Source organism: Artemia sp. Qi Xiang Cuo, chromosome 14 (assembly GCF_049724085.1).
Source record: "Artemia sp. Qi Xiang Cuo chromosome 14, ASM4972408v1, whole genome shotgun sequence".
Classification (NCBI taxonomy): Eukaryota; Metazoa; Arthropoda; class Branchiopoda; order Anostraca; family Artemiidae; genus Artemia; species Artemia sp. Qi Xiang Cuo.
In genome coordinates, this window is record NC_142807.1 from 55543609 (window position 1) to 55565352 (window position 21744).

The window sequence follows — 21744 nt, forward strand, 5'->3', positions numbered from 1 at the left end:
TATTTTTTCAGTAAAGTGCAAATTATGTTCTGGCCTTGAGAAGGCATAGGGATTTTGAGCCCTACTCATGTTAATTTCTGCTCATTTTGAGTTTGACTCGGTTATCTATTGTAATTTCTGTTCGTTTTGGGTTTCATTTATTTATCGATGCTGGTTAGTGGTAGTTTCACGGTTGATAGATTATTGATTTTATTTTTTGCTCATTTTTAATTAAATCGAGTTCTTTACTTTTCTTTGAAAAACTTGTTTTGTGGAAAGTTTTTTTAATTAATTTCTGCTCATTTTATATTTACATAGTCTTTTCAGGGAAAAGAAAATAATACTTTAAACCTTTTCTTTTTTTAAGACTTTATAGTTTGGCCTGCTATTTGTATGCTAGAGAAAAATTTTCAGCAATTTTTAACAACATACACCCTTTTAAAAATATGGACGCAAATAGTAGTGTTTAATTTAGTTCCATACCTCCTCTAGTTGACCTGAAAAAGAAAACTTGATACCATTCACAAAAAAATCTGTTTACTTTCTTTGATAGCTTGGATACACTTACGCTATTTTGATTTGGTTAAATTTTAAGAGCAGAAGTAGCCCCGAAAGTTTTAACAAAATACCCTCAGTCGTTCTTAGGATACTGCTGAGATGCCTTATTGGGAATTAGCATTAACAAAGTGCATTTTGATTTAATCTTAAGGCAATATTTAGTTTTTAAAGATAATAGGCAAATGGGAGGGTGGGCGTGGGAGGAAGACTAGTTGCGCTCCAATCACTTTCGAATATTAAAAAGGGCATTAGTCCTTTCTATTTTCAATCGAATGAGCCCTTTTCGAAGTTCCTACTACAACTCCTTCAGTACGAAGTGCCCCGGTCTAAAAAAAAAAAAAAAAAAAAAAAAATAATACATTGTTCCCAGATTGATCTTAACTATAAAAATGTCAAGCCTTCCAAACACTTTCGACAATTAAAAGGACATTAGCCCTTTCAATTTCCAATCGAATGAACTCTTTTGGAGTTTCTACGACAATACTTTCTATAAGCACCTTATATGCCCCCAGGGTATAACTTATAACCTTGGCCCTGCGGGTTGATAGGGGGGGGCGGGTTGTCATCCTCAAAGACCTAATTTCCAGAACTTTCAACTATGTTGAACTAAATGAATATCTCAAAATTTTGATTGGATGTGTTTGGGAAAATGGTGGGTGAGAGAGGGGGGTTAGTTGCCCTCCAATCACTTTCGACTATTAAAAATGGCACTAGCCAATCTAATTTCCTATCGAATGCACCCTTTTTCAAGTTTCTACGACAAAGCTTTCAATAAAAACCTTATATGCCCACAGGGCATAACTTATAACCTTTGCCCTGAAGACTGTGGGCGGAGTGTCCTACTAAAAGGTATAATTTCGAGAACTTTCAACTACGTTGAACAAAATGGTTAAATTTTTATTGGATGTGTTTGGGGTGGGTGTGGAAAGGGCGTTAGATTCCTTGCAATCACTTTCGACTTTTAAACAGGGCGCTAGCAGTTTAAATATCCAATCAAATGAACCTTTTTCTAAGTTTATATGACACCGCTTTGTGTAAAAACCTTATATGCCCCCCGGGAATAACTTACAACCCTTGCCCTGAGGAATGGGGGGGGGGGGGGGTCATCCTCAAATACCTAATTTCCAGAACTTTCAACATCGTTGAACAAAATGGCTATCTCAAAATTTCGATTCTATGTGTTTGGAGAAAAGGTGGGCGTGAGAGGGGGGTTAGTTGCCCTTCAATCACTTTCCACTATTAAAAGGGCACTAGCCCTTTGAATTTCCAATCGAATGGGCCTTTTTTGAAGTTTTCACGACAACTCTTTCTATAAAAACCTTATATGCCCCCAGGGCATAACTTGAAACCCTTGCCCTGAGGGCTGTCCCCCTCAAAAGCATAACTTCTATCTGGAAATCAACTACGCTGAACAAAATGGCTATATCAAAATTTGGATTGGATGTGTTCCAGGATATGGCGGGCGTGGAAAGGGTGTTAGTTGCTTTCTAATCACTTTCGACTATTAAAAAGGGCAAAAGCCACTCCAATTTCACGTTGAATGAGTCCTTTTCGAAGTTTCTACGACAACTTCTTCGATAAAAAGTGTCCTGGTCTAAAGGAAAAAATAATAAATAATACATTGTGCCAACATCGTTCTTTTATGCCCCCAGGGCATAACTTAAAACCCTTGCCCTGAGGGCTGTGGGGGAGTGTCCTCGTCAAAAACATAGTTTCTAACAGGAAATTAACTATGCTGAACAAAATGGCTATACCAAAATTTTGATTGGATGTGTTTGGGGAAATGGCGAGCTTGCAACCGGTGTCAGCTGCATTTCAATCAATATCGGATATCAAGAATGGCATTAGCCGTTCCTATTTTTAATCAAAAGAGCCTTTTTCCAAGTTTCTACGACAACTCCTTCGATACGAAGTGCCCTGGTATGGAAAAAAAAACAAACAAAATAATACATTGTGCCAACATCGTTCTTAGCGCAATTGCGCTGCCTATGATGTTTGGTACCGTTCGTGATTCACTTAGTAAAAATGGTTTAACTTTAATAACTGAAAAATGCGAATAATTATGTTTCAACTCCTGCGCAACGTCTTTCCCGCTTTAATGTTCTGATTTCACTATTGTTTATTCTTTGAAATGACTTAGTATTTTTGTATGCTTCAGCATTATGAGTATGCGTAATAACATTGTGGAGGATTCTAGAAAAAAAAAAAAAGATTCAGGTTGGATATTCCAAAATTGTAGCAAATAGGGGAAAATTTTAACGGAAAGCTATATGTAAGTTATATTCAATTTTTTGTTATCATGCTGCGCTTTTTCCTGTTGGTGTTTTCAATAAACTAAAATGCCAGGATATTATGCGCCTGCGCTCGTATTACTTTCAATTTATTAAGTCCCTTCTTTAATTGCCTTCACGTACTCCGAACCGAAAACTGATTTATAATTATAGCGCATCTGTGTGACAAATAAGCTTGAGTTACTTCACGTTAAGTTACTAAAGTCAGCCCCTGGCAAGCTGGGGCTACAACACGGAATTATCCGTTTGTTCGTTTATTTGTAGAAATTTTGTATTTGTGTTGAATTTTTTCCTTTGTTTTTTCTTTGTACTTCGCTTTTATCCTGTTTTAAGAAAAAACAAAATATTTTTTTCGGGAAAAGATCAGGATATTTTTCGTTTCTTTGTCAATTAATAATTTAATAGGTAAGCTTTGAGGCAAGGTCAAGTTTGCCATGAAAGTTCTTTTTGGAAACTTTGTTTTGGCCTTCTCAGGAAATGAATGAGTAAATCAAACAGTTAGGGGTAACGAACTGTAAATAAGGAGCGACTCGGCTCAATAGTAACCGAAACTCTAAAAAATGGAATTTAATATCAGTTGATACATCAAAAGAATCAACTGATTATGCTGATTCCGAATATATAGGAATCATCAAGTTTAGTGTTACACATCAAAAGTTGCGACCCTGAGAAAATTTGCCCGATTTTTGAAATAAGGGGGAGACACCCCCTAAAATTCAAGGAATCATAATGAAAATCATGTCGTAATATTCAGCGTACTAGAGAACCCTACAGTAGAAGTTCCAAGCTCCTATATACAAAAATGTGGAATTTTGCTATTTTTGCCGGAAGACAGATCACGGATGCGTCTTTATTTGACGTTTTTTCCCCCAGGGGTGATCGTATTGAAATAATGGTCCTAGAAGATCGAAAGAGGGTGCATTCTAACGGAAATTAAAAGTTGTAGTGCCCTTTTAAGCGAGCAAAAAGATTGGAGGGCAACTGGGCCCCCTCCCATGCCCGTTTTTCTCCAAAGTTATCGGATCAAAATTTTGAGGTATTCATTTTGTTCAGTATAGTGAAAAAATCAAATTACTATATCTTTGGGTGTAAAAAGACTCCCAAAGTCTGTGGGGCAGAGGCCTGTAAGTTATGATATTGCCCATTGCTTGCGTATAGTATTTGTTATTGGGAAGTATACAGACATTTTTCGTGGGGGGGAGGGGGAGGTGTGTGCTTTGGGGGGATTTCAATGGGGAGAATCATCCTTGGGGAGAGAAATTTCTGGGGGAGTGAATTTTCCAGGGGGTATTTTACACTGGGGGTATTTGACAGAATTACTACACGAGATTCTTTTTAATTGTCTTACATTCTCTTTGCCAAATTTTCCATGTGTAGATGTTCCAGGGGAATTATCCAGGGGATATTTTACGCGTGTTTTGTTTCCGGGGAACAATTCCCACAGAAGGAGGCATTTCTACAGTGATCGAGAAACCGACCAGAGGTTAAAGTCTTATTCAAATGAAAGAATGCTAAGGAGAATTTTTCAGGCTGAATCGTCCGCAAGCAATTTTACGAGGAGGGGGATTTTCAGCCAGGATAGAACTGTCTGGAGGGAATTTGGCGAGGGTTGCACTTTACGGTGGATTAAAAATCCATGGAGGGAGTTTTCTGTGAGGGGGAGGGGTATATTTCACAGAGGATGAGCCGTAATTACGGCATTATTTGGAAAACGATCAGAAATTAAATATTAAAAAAAAGTTTTTTTTAACTGAAAGTAAGGAGCAACATTAAAACTCGAAAACAAACAGAAATTACTCCATATATGAAGGGTTGCCCCCTCCTCAATAACTCTTTCTAAAGTTTTAATACTTCTATTTCTAAAGAGCTTTTTCTAAAGCTCTTTACTCTAAAGTTTGACTGTTTGTCCCAATTTTTCAAGAGCGACTACTGAGACACGGGGGCCATTTAATTAGAATAGGAAGCTTTTTTTAAAAGTTGCTAACAGTTTTAGCTAAAAGAGTAAGGTATTGAGGAGGGGGCAACCCTTTATATGTTTAACAACGCTGTCAGAAGCATTATGTTTGTTTTTATCAGATGTTTCATGCACGGTAAGCCAAGTTTGAACTCCCATTAATTGAAAAACTTCTTGAAATTAAATAAAAGAAATAAGCTTTTTCAAGCGAAAGTAAGGAGCAACGTTAAAACTTGAAGCGAATAGAAATTATTCCGTATATGAAAGGGGCTGTTCCTCCTCAACGCCTCGCTCTTTACGTTAAAGTTTGACTCTTTGTCAAAACTCTGCTTTTTAAAACAAAGAAAAAGATTTAGCGTAAAGAGCGAGGCGTTGAGGAGGGGACAGCCCCTTTCATATACAGAATAGACCTTATATGCCCCCAGAGCATAACTTATAATCCTTCCCCTGAAGATTTTGGAGGGAGTGTCCTGCTCAAAGGTATAATTTCCAGAACTTTCATCTACGTTGAACAAAATGGCTATCTCAAAATTTTGATTGGATGTGTCTTGGGACATGGTGGGCGTGGAAGGGGTATTAGTTGCCTTCTAATCACTTTCACCTATTAAAAAGAGCACTAGCCCTTTCAAGTTCCAATCAAATGAGCCCTGTTTGAAGTTTCTACAACAACGCTTTCTATTAAAACCTTATATTCCCCCAGGGCATAACTTACAACCCTTGCCCTGAGGGCTGTGGGGGGGAGGGAAGGGTTGTCATCCTCAAAGACCAAATTTCCTTTGAATTTCCAATCGAATGAGCCTTTTTTAAAGTTTCTACAACAACGCTTTCTATAAAAACCTTATAGGCCTCCAGGGCACAACTTACAACCCTTGCCCTGAGGACTGTTGGGGATCCTCAAAGACCTAATATCCAGAACTTTCAACAACCTTGGACAAAATGGCAATCTTAAAATTTTGATTGGATGTGTTTGGAGGAATGGGGGGCGTAAGAGGAGCGTTAGTTGCGCTCCAATCACTTTCGACTATTAAAAAGGGCACTAGCCCTTTGAATTTTCTACGGTAACGCTTTGTATAAAACCTTATATGCCCCCACGACATAACTTATAACCCTTGCCCTGAGGGCTGTGGAGATGTGTCTTCCTCAAAAACATAATTTCTATCTGTAAATCAACTACGCTGAACACAATGGCTATTTCAAAATGTTGGGGCGATGTTATTCGGGAAACGTCCGGTGTGGAAGGAGCGCTAACCGCATTACAATCGAATTCGAATATTAAACAAGGCATACACAACTCCTGTTTCACATAAGATGTACTCTATTCGAAGAATATGTGACAGCTCCTTTTATACGATGTGCCTTGCTCTAAAGGAAAAAAAATAATATATAATACATTGTGCCAACATCGTTCTTATATGCCCCCAGGGCATAACTTAAAACCCTTGCCCTGAGGGCTTTGGGGGAGTGTCCTCCTCAAAAACATAATTTTTTTTTGGGAATCAACTGCGCTGAACCAAATGGCTATCTTAAGATTTTGATTGGATGTGTTCGATGAAATGGTGGGCGTGGGAGGGGTATTAGTTCCCTTCCAATCACTTTCAACTATTAAAAACTTCACTAGCCGTCCCAATTTCCAATCGAATGAGCCCTTTTCCAAGTTTCTACGACAGCTCCTTCGATACGAAGTGCCCTGATATGGAAAAAGAAAACAAAAAATAAATATTACATTGTGCCAACTTCGTTCTTATGCTTGCAAGAAAAATGAGAAGTTTTGCCAACATCGTTCTTATGATTGCAACATAAATAAAGTTTCATAACTGGAAACTGTATAAATAGGAAATGTTTTTAACATAACCCTTTGCACTTGTTTTGAAGTCTTAGTCAAATCCATTGGCTCTTAAAATCCAGCAATATTACTAATAATATAAAATTACCATTTGATATTTACGAAAGAGAGAAAAAATATGGTAATAATTTTTTTTCGACTATTGAAACATTGGAAATATATATATATATATATATATATATATATATATATATATATATATATATATATATATATATATATATATATATATATATATATATATATATATATATATATATATATATATATATATATATATATATATATATGTATATATATATATATATATATCAAAGCATTGCGTTGCAAAGAAACTGGTTGATAGATTTCATCTAAATCTTTAAGTCCATACATACTACTAATACTAATACTAATAATGATTGACTTCAGCAACTAAAGGCCTGAGGCCAACACTGCTGAGCAAGCTTCTTATCCACCAGCGCACAATTTATATTCCCCACTAACCAGTTTGAAACCATTTTTATCTTGGATTGATTGTTTTGTTTGTATGTACCAGATTAATGATGGTTTTTTGTCTTTGCGTCGGCCCTTGAGTATGTGCAATTATTTATCTTTTTTTTCCTACTATTAACCCTAGACCTATTCTTGTTTTCAAGACTTTCATCGTTATTATATTAATAACTCTTCGTTAACCTCTCGTCATTTATCCTAGAAGCTCGTCTCTTTTTTAATGCTGCTAATGCCATCTTAATTATTGCTATTATTGGATCCTTTGTTTGTTCTTTTTCAGCAAATGAAAAACTCCGATTTATCTACAATATTTCGCGAGTCGTTAGAGCCTGATGAACTGTCAGGGATTCTCAGTGTCCTAGCAATGCATTTTGTTCCAAATGACGATCCAGTCTTGCCCTACCTCTCTTCACTTTCAAAGGCTAAAAGATTCAAGTCTGCTTCAATGTTCCTAAGTGATGAAGATCAGAAACGTGAGTACTGAATTAAATTTTTTTAAGTAGGGGGTCTGCGCCTTTTCTATCTCAGCTAAAAAAGAACATAAAACGCAAATCTGTTTCTGTTTTTTTTTTTTTTTTTGCATGTTTTTTTTTTGGTTAAAAACAGCTGTCTAAGAGATATTTCCGGATTTTGTTTTCTTTAGGTTTTTGAGATTATGTCCGAGCCAGACCATAGTCTCATCTGTCCATAGAAAATGCCAAGTTTTGCGAACCATAGGGTTTTTTTTATTTTGGTGCCATATTAGCATTCCAGACGTGGAAATTAGAATTACAAGAAATTGATTTTAAGAGTTCACACCAACACTAATTTGTTTCCAGCTGTTCTCTACTAATACTATGTCTCTTAACTTTTGTCGGATTTCTGTTACGGATAGACAAACTGCTGTTCCAAGGTTTGCTCTTTTCTAGTTTCAAAAATTTATGTCTTAAATCTCGATTCTAAATGGCCAATCAAGAATTTTATGCTTGGAAGTTAATGTTAAACTAAAAAATTACGAACGGTGAACATAATTGGCACTGTTAATACAATATAGGAAATACAATATAGGACTAACAATATGTTAGTCCTATATTGTAAATACAATATGGGAAAACTATAGGAAAATTGCATTATTTCTTTAGTCGGAGTGCATGCCTGATACATAGAACGAAGCTTCTAGCAGATACATTTTTTCGCTCGCTATTGTTTTAGTCCTGCTTGTAATAAAGCAGATTGACAAGCAAGGTGATAGAAAAGTAAAAAATGAGATTGTAAAATAAATAAATAGAGATCAAATCTAAAGCCTACAGAAAACTAAACTCTGTTTCAAACATCCAAAAGCTTGGCGGATCCTTTGTTTTTAGTCTCCTTTCAGCCACTTGTGACACCAGTTGCAACCGTGCTTTTAAGAGGTACCAGGTGGGGAGACGAGGGACCTGGAGGTAGGAAAACTTAAAGGTCAATTGAAGTTAATTTGGGTTTTATAATAGTAAGATGCTTTTCGATCCCACATACAGCTCTTACGGGGGTTCGATATCTTAAAAGCAAATGGCGAGCCTCGGCGTTGGCTGACCGTCACCAAGACAAAAGGCCCATTAGCGAATCCTAATCGAAGTGGATAGTATCACAGGGAACTTCCAAAGCTTTCAAATTGTTCAGATGATATTTCCTTTGAGCTGATTTTTAAACAATTTCCTAGCATATATACTAGATCATTTTTAGGGACTGCCCTTTTTTGAACTGTAAAAGGAAAATACTGCTCCATTATATCGAAAAATAATAATTTCACACTTTTTAATGATGCAAGTTTCATTAAAACAGAATATCTCTATCTTCAGCCTTGGAAAAGTTGAATTGTTTTTCTAAGATTTCTGGGAACGTAGGTGTTGGCTTTCAGTTGTCTTTCGTTTATTCGAATTTCTTATCCATGCTCTACAAGTTATGGAAAGACCGCCCAAACAGTTCTAAATAGTTTGGCTATACAAACTAAAAAAGTATATAATGGACAAAACAGGATTATCCTTAAAGGCATCAAATCCCCTTAATCCTTGAGCAAACCAAAAATAACGAAATAATTAGGTTTTTGTGCGAAAATTTTCTCTATGGAGAGGGGCATTCTACAAGTTACTACATTCACCAATATAATATGACAATATAAAAGTAGCAAAAACGTGCATGATTCCAAACTATAAATAGTTTCCATTAATAAACCTGATATGAAAATTTTAAGTAAACAATCTTAAATTATCATTCTATTTTTGTAATATCATTGTATCCTCAACAAACCCAGCACTCGTAAATATATAAATATTGTACAAAGCGTACGATAATGACCACACAGAAAATGAGAATTTCTAAGTGATCATTAAGCAGAACTTTCTAAATTGTGTAGGAAAACAACTTTCATTTGTATCGTCGTCGTCCCCCCCTCTCCCCTATATAGAGGCCCGAAATACCTTTAGCGACCCTTGGAACACTTTCGTTATCTCACTATCGTTTAAAATCCATTTTTAACGTAAAAAGGAAGTTGCTAAAAGTGGGGAGAGAAAGTAATTTCTTCAGACTTCAGACTCCAGGAGAATTCTTGGCTCCAGTGTGTTTTTCACAAGCATTAAGCAACAACAAAAAAATCACGTGGAAAATACAGATATATACAGCACTCAACCTGCTATATTATATTTCTTCGTGGATTTTTATATTTGGACTTGTTTAAATGCAAGTCTTGTTTCATTTTTATTTTGTATTTTTTTAATGTTCTTGTGTTTTTTGTTTGTTCTTTTTGGGTTTTAAGCTAGTTTTTCTTTTTCCTTTCCCTTTTTCCCCCATCCGGATGTGAACCCGACATATACGGTCTTTTTTTTATTATTTACATAAGGAAGCTCTTCAACTTCTCTTTTTTGTTATTTATACGAGGAACCGCTATTCAGCACATAAATATAAAAAGTATTGATTTTGCACACTTCTCGGTTGCTTGCTTAATTTGTCACTCTACCCCCCCCCCCCATCTCCCACTAGATAAAAATCTTTGCCCTCTCCATCCCCATTTCTCCCAAGTTAATATTGATAAATATTGTTGTCCCTTTTTACGCATATTTATTTCTAAAAATGCTTTCCTATTTCTAGGTTTAAATCTTGCTTTTACTGCAGCCTTGGAAAGACAAGAAGACGATTTGAATGTGATTGACAAAATTCGAAGTGCTTGGTTTGGCATCATTTAAAAATATTGTAGTTTTGTATTTGTGACTTTTCCTCTTTTATTTGAAAATAAAAATGAATTAATCCTTCTTCTTTAGCTGATCTCGAAAATTATTCTGTTTAAAAGAATATTACATAGAAATACTTAACGCTGAAAGAGACATATCGTCTCTGTTACATCAAAAAAGCATACCCTACATATCTGCGATAATAGCCAAAGACCGTTTTCTAATAACGTGCGGACTTCAAGGGCTCCCACGCCCTTAATTTTGAAAATACCATTTTGTATGCATTTTCATTGCAAAATGTATTTATCTATATATATTTTTTTAATGAGAAAAGAACAAGAAAATTACCCCTTAGATTTTGAAAAATATATTTTTGCCCTCTCCTGCATTTTCGTGAATTGACGCTCCTGTTTCTAAGGTGTTCTTACAGCAAGGATCAGATGGTTTTTTGTTTTTTTCTATTAAGCAAGCAAAAGTTAATAAAATGTTTGGCGTGATGAAAGGAGTAATATTCGTCAGTAAAAGGCGTTAAAAAACGACGATTTTGCAAACTTTTGACAAATGAATAGTCCCCTAAAATTGTCTTGGTATAGGGCTTAAAGTAAAATTTCGGGATTCTTGGTATTTTCAACTCTAAAGTAAGATTTGTGTATATTCAAACATGCTTCTCCTAAAAGTGTCTTGGTATAGGGCTTAAAGTAAGATTTCGGTATTCTTGGTATTTTCAACTCTGAAGTAAGATTTGTGTATGTTCAAACATGCTTCTCCTAAAAGTGTCTTGGTATAGGGCTTAAAGTAAGATTTCGGTATTCTTGGTATTTTCAACTCTGAAGTAAGATTTGTGTATATTCAAACATGCTTCTCCTAAAAGTGTCTTGGTATAGGGCTTAAAGTAAGATTTCGGTATTCTTGGTATTTTCAACTCTAAAGTAAGATTTGTGTATATTCAAACATGCTTCTCCTAAAAGTGTCTTGGTATAGGGCTTAAAGTAAGATTTCGGTATTCTTGGTATTTTCAACTCTGAAGTAAGATTTGTGTATGTTCAAACATGCTTCTCCTAAAAGTGTCTTGGTATAGGGCTTAAAGTAAAATTTCGGGATTCTTGGTATTTTCAACTCTAAAGTAAGATTTGTGTATATTCAAACATGCTTCTCCTAAAAGTGTCTTGGTATAGGGCTTAAAGTAAGATTTCGGTATTCTTGGTATTTTCAACTCTGAAGTAAGATTTGTGTATGTTCAAACATGCTTCTCCTAAAAGTGTCTTGGTATAGGGCTTAAAGTAAGATTTCGGTATTCTTGGTATTTTCAACTCTGAAGTAAGATTTGTGTATATTCAAACATACTTCTCCTAAAATTGTCTTGGTATAGGGCTTAAAGTAAAATTTCGGGATTCTTGGTATTTTCAACTCTAAAGTAAGATTTGTGTATATTCAAACATGCTTCTCCTAAAAGTGTCTTGGTATAGGGCTTAAAGTAAGATTTCGGTATTCTTGGTATTTTCAACTCTGAAGTAAGATTTGTGTATGTTCAAACATACTTCTCCTAAAATTGTCTTGGTATAGGGCTTAAAGTAAAATTTCGGGATTCTTGGTATTTTCAACTCTAAAGTAAGATTTGTGTATATTCAAACATGTTTCTCCTAAAAGTGTCTTGGTATAGGGTTAAATTTCGGTATTCTTGGTATTTTCAACTCTGAAGTAAGATTTGTGTATATTCAAACATGCTTCTCCTAAAATTGTCTTGGTATAGGGCTTAAAGTAAGATTTCGGGATTCTTGGTATTTTCAACTCTAAAGTAAGATTTGTGTATATTCAAACATGCTTCTCCTTAAAGTGTCTTGGTATTGGGCTCAAAGTAAGATTTCGGTATTCTTGGTATTTTCAACTCTAAAGTAAGATTTGTGTATATTCAAACATGCTTCTCCTAAAATTGTCTTGGTATAGGGCTTAAAGTAAGATTTCGTTATTCTTGGTATTTTTAACTCAAAAGTAAGATTTGTGTATATTCAAACATGCTTCTCCTAAAATTGTCTTGGTATAGGGCTTAAAGTAAGATTTCGGTTTTCTAGGTATTTTCAACTCAATAGTAAAATTTGTGTATATTCAAACATGTTTCTCATAAAATTTTCTTGGTATACAAACTAAGCATTGGGCTTAAAGCTTTCTTATAAGAAATGTCCTTTTATTCATCTAAATAAATATGTACTTTGATTTATGTGTTCCTTTTAAACCTATAGGTACAAATGGTCAGACGTATTTAGGGGAGCATCTGATGTACAAAATTTTATGTATTTTTGGTTTAAATCCCCTAAAAATTATTTCTAAATGATTTTGATGGAGAGTAGGTGGGCAGGTCTTAAATCCCAGCTTGGGGGACAGTGGTATCTTCAAATAAATTCAATTAAGTCATATTATTAATAGCATACTACCTAGATCTTTTGAATCAATTGATAAGCATCCAATTTTCTGATGTCCATTATGGAATTCAAAAACAATAATCCATTTGTACGACTAATTTTTCCAAAAAATCTGTTGAAACAATCTCAAGGAGAAGGAGGTAGGATTCAATCTCCTTTAGGGGCAGACATGTTCCTTTTAATTTTTTATAGGATATATCAGTCCCAGTTTTTTATTAAAATAAGTGCAACCAGTTTGAACAAAAATTATAGCTTAATTCGATTCTTCTTCACTATCTGAATAAGCTCCTAATAATGATAGGCCAGTTTCTTTTATCTTCGTTTTCTGTGGCTGCAGATTCGCATTCTTCTCACTATAGGCAAAACTATTGGCAACTGATGATAAAATAGAATCATTTTTATATGAATTATCAAGAGTTTGTTTAAGCAAACTAGAGCTATCACTTGTGTTGCTAATATTCTGTCCAGATTCTCTAAGAGTAGATGCTGTAATTTCTTCATCAACAAAATTGGATATATCTGCCTGCTCAGTAATGTTATGAACAAGCTTAGTGTCATCTTTAATTGCCTTCTCACTCACTTTCACAACTCCTGAAAGGGTTTGTTTCTTAACAGCCAGTTTCAGGGGAACAGCAAGATGTTTTTGACTCAATTTTCGGATCTTCATTTTGGAATCTTCTTCATCTTCAATGATTCGTTTCACTTTAGCACCATCTTGACTTAGTCCAAAATACTTTTTTATTTCTTCTTCGTCTTCCTCTTTGGCTTTAAGAAGCTGCCTCTCGCGCTCTTTTTGTCTACTTATTTCAAAACTTTCAAGCATGGAGTCATAATTAAGTCCTTGCTGTCTTTTACTCATTTCTCTGAGTTCTTCCAGAGCTTCAATTGACTCAATCTCTTCTCTGGACTGCTTAGTACGATTTTCAAGCATTTTCATTGGATTTGAAGCCTCTTCTTCCTTTCTTGCCTCTTCCTCTTTAGCTGCTTGTTCTTCAGCAAGCTTCAAGGCCATGAAGTTGCGGGTTGCACCTGTTTCAAGAACATAATCTGTACTTTGAGGATCAGTCTTAAATGAAATTTCTGACAAGCAACGTGTGCATTTAATGTAAAAACGATAGATTCGAAGTCCTAAAAAGTCTTCATTTTCGACATCTTCTTTTCTTGCGTTAAACTTACGACCTTTGTAAATGTATTCCCCACATGTAGTGCATCTCATGTTAAAAGGTGCCATCAGACGGACTGTAAATGTTTTGTTATGATCCCGTTTGACTCTTGGGATTTTTGAGGGATCAAAATCTGGTGGATAATACTTATTCAAAACTTTTCTCTCAGACATGGCTCAGAAAAACTTGGTAAACCTAAAAAATATAAAGAAAATCATATATGCATTCAAAATTTATTCAGGATTGCTGCTTACTTAAAAAAAAACACAAAACAAATGAGTATCTATATGTATCATAAATAAAAAAGGGAATCAACAGAATAAAGGGAAGGGGGCATAAAGAACCCGCATAATAGAATTGATTCTTGGGGGTCCAAAGACAGTAGAATATACAGGGATAAAGCAATCCCATGTAGTATTTAGGCACTTATCTTTATCAGCAATTGGATATTTTTCATTTTTTGGGGGGGGGTTTACACCAAGGCCAAAATCATCTTTGGTGCTTTAAAAAAAAGCACAGATTAAATCTAATATTAGAATTTAAAATCTTATTCGTGAATTCCTGTCATACCATCTAGAATTTTTTTTTTAGTTACAATGATATTTTGAAACAAGTTTTTCATTTGCAATTGTTTATTATATTCAATAGTAAAAGTCTGGGAAAAAAAGAGAGTAATAAATTTGTACATCAGCTGTTACGAAGGAGGAGATGTGGGCCTTTTTTAGGGGGGGGGGAGAAGCCTAACAGAGCACATTTCAATTCCAAAATTTTCTGAATCTCCATGAGACTTCAGATAAATATAGGAAGGATTATGGGGGGGGGGGGGGTAAAATTAATATCTTTATTTAGAATAAGTCTGAATAAGGGTAGTGCCCAGTCATACCTCCCTTCTTATTGCAGTAAGGCATTGGATCAACGTTTCAAGGTGCCCATTTCGTTACAAATAGTTGAGAATATCCATAAATTTGCATCAGAGGGTGACATAACCTCCCACAGCCCCTGTGATAAGGGCTGCAAAATAAAACTAAATTCTTTACAAATATCTTATAATGGAAAGGGGGGGGAGTGCAGTGGCGTGTAACTTTAAGAAATTATTCTCTTGGTCAAAAGGTTAATCGACATTTACTGCAATAAGGAGGAGAGCTTAGGGGCTCAGAAATGAGCCAAAAAAAAAACCTCTCTCCTGATCAATTTGAAACTTAGAGCCATAAGTCCTTGGGCCACAGGGAATAATATACAAAAAATAACTGAAAGAATTGGTCCCTTTGAAATTGATCACTCCTCTAACAAGGGGGGGGGGCTCAAAAAGGCATCGAATTTTCCCAATTGGTCTGAAACTTTGGCTAAGGGAACCTCAAAGCAGAAGTACCAAAAAAATATTGACACATAGGAACAAAAAATTCCTGGTAACGAATGGTAGAAAGAAAATAAAAAGTAACCTTGCCTACTTTTTGTGATCAAAGCACAAATTTTTTAACTGTTTTAAATAGTATGCTTCCTTAATAAAGAAAAATCTTGCTTTTCCTGACTTTTCTCAAAGTTTCAAACCATTTTTCTGATTTGGCGAAAATTTGTAACTCTTTACAGAAAATTTGAGTTAGTGGCTGCCTTGAATATATGAATTGATTTTTCTGTGCTAATAAATCTTAAAACATAGATTAAAAAATATTGCTCCTCATTCCCTGTCCTGTGTCCTTTTTAGCTAAGAGCTAGATCACTATCCCATCACCTGGAAATGATAGCATTCTGAAGTTTCATTCAGCATATTTTATTTGAACATCCATCAACCCCAGAAAATTGCCTCAAGTGCCTTAAAACATTATTGCCAGGATAGGAAAATGGGAGAAATTGGTTGGGCTGTAATTAGCCACCACTTCATACCCCCCCCCCCCCACAAAAAAAATGAATCAATCATCTTTAAAGAAATAATTAAAATTCCATAAAAGATGGCCTACTAAATCTTAGACAGCTAATTTTTCTTCTTCTTCTGAAAATAGCACCTGTAACCCAAAATAGACTCGTTTTGGCTTCTTATATTTTCTTTGGATTTTTCATCTGTTGCCTCCATAACCAACACAATCTTGATGCAAGCCAAAAGGCTATTCTATTTTTACCATAAAATTGCCAAGCATTATAATTTTTTGGATCACCAGAAAACAAACACAAAATGCAATCAAAAGACATAAAAAGAAGAAAATTGGATGAATTGTGGGAAGTGCAAGTGCTCAAGTTGTCAAGCTGAAATAGAGTATGTTAACTTCCAGTTATGAGGGGGAGATGAGAAAGGAGCCACTTCTGAGGTTTCCTTCATTGTATTGTGTTGCATAGAGTATGAGATATGGCGTCAAGAGAAACGGGTTTATCCACTGTAGAATCGGCAAACATATTGGCAATTTCATTATAGTGCATACCCTAATAACTCAGAACTGGCTGATAATGTTTTTCTCTTGCAGGTCAAAGAGAAAAATCCTTAAGAAAGTGCAAATCTGAATTCAGTACTGATTTCCGTACATTAGAAATTAATTGTAAAGCTGCTTAAGTCTAAGACAACACTCTTTCTTGATAAGGGGAGTTTTTTTTTAGCTATCTTAAGACCCTTGATTATGGCTTTGACCTCAGCTGTCAGGATGAAAGATTCATTCGACAGCCTGGTAAAAAAAAATTCAAAGAGTAACTTGGAATAAAAGCAGCTGGACCTTTTCACCAAGCCACCCATATAGATTTGCAAGAAATCAGGATAGTCAGTTAAGACTTTCTGTCTGAATTAAGTAAAGAACGATGTGGGAACAATGTATTATTTATTTTTATTTTTTCTTCTTCTCCATACCCGGGCAATTCGTATCGAAGGAGTTGTCGTTGAAACTTCGAAAATGGCTCATTCGATTGAATATTGGAGTGGCTAGTGCCCTTTTTAATAGTCGAAAGTGATTGGAGGGCAACAAGCCCCTCCCCCACGCCCATCATTACCCCAACACATCCAATCAAAATTTTGAGATAGCCATTTTGTTCAGCGTAGTTGATTTCCACATAAAAAAATCTTTTTGAGGAGGAAACTCCCCCACAACCCTCGGGGCAAGGGTTGTAAGTTATGCCCTGGGGACACATAAGGTTTTTCATAGAAAGTATTGTCGTAGAAACTTCAAAACACGCTCATTCGATTGGAAACTAAAATGGCTAGTGCCCTTTTTAACAGTCGAAAGTTATTGGAGGGCAAATAACCCCCTCTCACGCCCACCTTTTCCGTAAACACATCTAATCAAAATTTTGAGATAGCAATTTATTCAACATAGTTTTAAGTTCTGTAAATTAGGTCTTTGAGGATGACAACCCCTAACAGCCCTCAGGGCAAGGGTTGTAAGTTATACCCTGGGGGCATATAAAGTTTTATAGAACGCATTGTCGTAAAAACCTCAAAAAGGGCTCAGTCGATTAGAAATTGAAATGGCTAGTGCTCTTTTTAATAGTCAAAAGTAATTGGAATGTAACTAACGCCCCTAACACGCCCACCATTTCCCCAAACACATCCAATTAAAATTTTGAGATAGCCATTTAGTCCAACGTAGTTAAAGATTTAGAAATTATGTCTTTGAGCAGGACACGCCCCCCACAGTCTTCAGGGCAAGGTTTATAAGTTATGCCCTGGGGGCATATAAGGTTTTTATAGTACGCGTCGTCGTAAAAACTTCAAAAAGGGCTCATTCGAAATTATGATAGAAATTATGTTTTTGAGGAGGACACTTCCCCACAGCCCTCAGGGCAAGGGTTGTAAATTATGCCCTGGGGGCATATAAGGTTTTTATAGAACGCGTCGTCGTCGAAACTTCAAAAAGGGCTCATTCGATTGGAAATTGAATGGGCTAGTGCCTTTTTTAATAGTAGAAAATGATTGGAAGGCAACTAACACCCCTTCCACGCCCACCATTTCCCCCAACATATCCAATCAAAATTTTTAGATAGCCATTTTGTTCCACGCAGTTTAAAGTTCAGGAAATTATACCTTTGAGCAGGACACTCCCCCATATTCTCCAGGCCAAGGGTTATAAATTATGCCCTGGGGGCATATAAGGTTTTTATTGAAATATTTGTCGTAGAAACTTGAAAAAGGGCTCATTCGATTGGAAATTCAAAGGGCTAGTGTCCTTTTTAATAGTCGAAAGTGATTTGAGGGCAACTAACCCCCCTCTCATGCCCACATTTTCCCCAAACAAATCCAATAAAAATTTAGATAGCCATTTTATTCAACGCAGTTGAAAATTTTGGAAATTAGGTCTTTAAGGAAGACAACCCATCCCCCCCACAACCCTCAGGGCAAGGGTTGTAAGTTATGCCCTGGGAGCACGTAAGGTTTTTATAGAAAGCGATGTTCTAAAAACATCAAATAAGTCTCATTCAATTTGAGATTGAAAAGTCTAACGCCCCTTTAAAAGTCGAAAGTTCCTGGAGAGAAGCTAACCCCCCTCCCCCACTTGCCAAGTCTCAAGATTCATCCAATCAAAATTGTGGTATATTTATTATGAATAATGTAGTTGACAGGGCTGGAAATCGTATCTGTGAAGAGAATAATCCCATTAGAACTGCCTTTGTAAGATTAGCAAGTTATACCCTGGGGACATATAAGGCTTATATAGAAAATTGTTGTAGATATTTCAAAAGGGGCTCATTTGATTGGAAATTGAAATTACCCTTTTTAATAGTCAAAAGTGAGTGGAGAGTGATTAACCTCCCTCTCACGCCCACCATTTCCCCAAACACATTCAATCAAAGTTTAGAGATAGTCATTTCGTTCAACATAGTTGAAAGTTCTGGAAATTATGTATTTAAGGATGACAAACCACCCAGAGTCCCCAGGGCAAATGTTGTAAGTTATGCCCTGGGGGCATATAAGGCTTTTAATGATAGAGTTGTCATAAAAACCTCAAAAGGGGCTCATTCAATTGGAAATTGAGAGTGCTAGTACCCTTTTCAATAGTTGAAAGTGATTGGACGGTAACTAACCCCCTCTCACGCCCACCAATATTACTTTATAATTTTTATAGTAAAGATCGATGTGGATATAATGTATTATTTTTTTGTTGTTTAGACCAGGGCACTTTGTATCGAAGGAGTTGTCATAGGAACTTCGAAAAGGCCTCATTCGATTGAAAATAGAAAGGGCTGATGCCCATTTTAATAGTCGAAAGTGACTGAGGGAAAACTAATCCCCCTCCCACGCCCACTCACACATTTTACTTTATGTTTAAAAACTAAATGCTGCCATAAGATTAAATCAAAATGCACTGTGTTAATGCTATTTCCCAATAAGGCATCTCAGCAGTATCCCAAGAACGACTGAGGGTATTATGTTCAAAGTTTCGGGGCTGCTTCTGCTCTTAAAATTAAACCAAATCAAAATAGCGTAAGTGTATCCAAGCTATCAAAGAAAGTAAACAGATTTTTTTACGACTGGTATCAAGTTTTCCATTTCAGGTCAACTAGAGGAGGTATGAAACTAAATTAAACACTACTATTTGTGTCCAGATTTTTAAGAGGGTGCATGTTGTTAAAAATTGCTGAAAAGTTTTCTCCAGCATACAAATAGCAGGCCAAACTATAAAGTCTTAAAAACAAAAAGATTTAAAGTATTATTTTCTTTTTCTCTGAAAAGACTATGTAATTATAAAACGAACAGAAATTAATCAAAAAAACTTTTTCCACAAACTAAGTTTTTCAATAAAAAGTAAAGAACTCCATTAAACAAAAAATGAGCAAAAACAAAATCTAATAATCTACCAAGCATGAAACTACCACAAATCAGCATCAACAAATAAATGAAACCCAAAACGAACAGAAATTACAATAAATAACCGAGTCAAACTCAAAACGAGCAGAAATTAACATAAGTTGGGTTCAAAACCCCCTATGCCTTCCCAAGGCCAGAACATAATTTGCACTTACTGAAAACATACTGCAAAAATATAAATGTTTTTACTTTTATAACTTTAATAAATCAAATAACATTAACATTTTGATTACTAAATATCAGTATATGTATATTAAACTGACAATGCACATAATTTGCAAAAAAAGATGCAAAACACAGCTCACTACATCATTTTTTTCTAACCGGGAACTAGTTCAGTAAAAGAATCCAAGAGTAGATATGCAAGCTATTCCTCATTAAACAATTAATTTCATGTTTTGAAAAGACCCCATGCACTGGCTTAATCACTCTAATTTTTGCAGTACTTGGATGCCAGCATATTTCAAATCTCTTGCAATGATGACATACCAGATAATGCCTTAACTTTACGACCTGGGTTATGGTTGTGAAGACCAAAGGCTAATTTTATTGCCAGATTTTGAGGAGTTTTAATATTTCCAAACTTGTTTTGCAACATCCTCCATATACTTCATTACCATAATCAATTTTTCACTGCATAAGCCTTTAATAAAAATCAAGGAGGACTGTTGGTGAGATGGCCCATTTCAGAGTAGATAAATGTTTTAAAAGAAATAGTCTTTTCATGCAGGATTTTTTAATAGAATTAATTTGACTTTTCTAAGTCGAACTATGGTCCAAATGGATATCAAGAAATTTAGGGAGGGGGGCCAAATTCTTTTATTTTTCAAAATACAGTTGCTTTTGTCTGTGAGGATAACACTGGACGCGAATAAGCCATATGTATATGTCCTAAGGTCTTTCATAATGTGGTTACATCAATTCCCATTTCATTTGAATTGGCCCATAGCTCCAAATCAAAAGGTCATCGGCAAATTCTGCTTTGCAGGTATTATCAGAGCTAAACCTTAATTCAGACAGAAATAATGTAAATAACAAATGCCTAGCAATGACCCCTGTGGGAGTCCTTTAGGTAGTGGATAAACATTAGTGTTCTCTGTCATCTCTAACTTAATTTAAAAATTAAATGACATTATCAGGAAAATCCATATTTTTGAGAGTTCTATGAAGTAAAGTTGTATCAACATTGTCGAAACAGCCTAACAATCAACCAATACAAAAATCAAAACCCTTCCTTGTTTTGTGGATTGTCTCATAGCAGCTTCTAGAAGGATTCTATTGTCCACAGGACATCTACCCCTATGGAAACCTGATTGGAGAGTTAGTGTTGCCACAAATAAAATGCTTACTCTATAATATGCAGCATTTTTCTATTAATCAGATGATCTTATTTCCTTCCACTGTTATCCACAACTCAAAATCATTTCTAAATAATATTTGATATACACCAGATCTTAAATTTGAAACTTGGGTAAAATTGTAGTGGGTAACCTCATCTAAAGGAAACATGCTAATAAAATAATAACATTAGGTTCCTTATCTAATTCTCAATCCAAATATAATGGTTTATTTTCTGACAATCATTTCAATTTTGAATGTTTTCTTTTAGTTTTGTATATATCCTACAGAGGTGTTAGTGGAGGGTGTTAGTTAACTATTAGAGGGGAGGTATTAGGGGGATTAGATGGTTAAAGGTAATAGGTAACTCGTTAGATTCAACAAGCCATTCCACCCTCTTATGGATAATTTTCTCTAAGAGTTTATCTAGGACTGGTAAGATTGATATAAGTCTATAAGACTCCATTCTCTCAGGTGATTTTTCTGGTTTAGGGATTGGTACAAAAACATCCTGATTCCATAACTTAGGAAAATTTTGCTCTGCCAAGATTGGCTGTAAGCATGAAGGAGCTTGTTTTAAAAAAAAAACCTGTAACCTTGTCTGCTGCTCTTTCTAAATGGTATGACATGTGGATTACTTGACATTCAAGGTATTCTTCTTCTGCTACTGAAGAGCAGTCAGTTTCATTGAAATGTTGCTGAAAAAGATTCCAGTTAGCTTTCCTTACAATAAATTTATATATCAGTG

At 35.4% G+C, this 21744-nt stretch overlaps 2 protein-coding genes across 6 annotated transcripts in view; one reads left to right on the plus strand and one right to left on the minus strand.

Moving 5' to 3' along the window:
• LOC148944651 (RNA polymerase II-associated protein 3-like) overlaps positions 1-10380 on the plus strand; it is a 59865-nt gene extending 49485 nt beyond the window's left edge. For both annotated transcript variants that reach the window (XM_089099813.1, XM_089099812.1), the window contains exons 9-10: positions 7398-7590; positions 10220-10380. In XM_089099813.1, the coding sequence (XP_088955939.1) occupies positions 7398-7590; positions 10220-10314 (288 nt within the window). In that variant the 3' untranslated portion in view covers positions 10315-10380. The remainder of the gene's footprint in view (positions 1-7397; positions 7591-10219) is intronic.
• Positions 10381-12914: 2534 nt separating this feature from the next.
• LOC148944652 (splicing factor YJU2) overlaps positions 12915-21744 on the minus strand; it is a 46121-nt gene continuing 37291 nt past the window's right edge. For 3 of the 4 annotated variants that reach the window (XM_089100728.1, XM_089100729.1, XM_089100731.1), the window contains one exon: positions 12915-14074. In XM_089100728.1, the coding sequence (XP_088956854.1) occupies positions 12970-14052 (1083 nt within the window). In that variant the 5' untranslated portion in view covers positions 14053-14074 and the 3' untranslated portion in view covers positions 12915-12969. Of the gene's footprint in view, positions 14075-21592; positions 21695-21744 lie in introns of all 4 variants that reach the window. The other variant, XM_089100730.1, reaches the window with a different exon arrangement.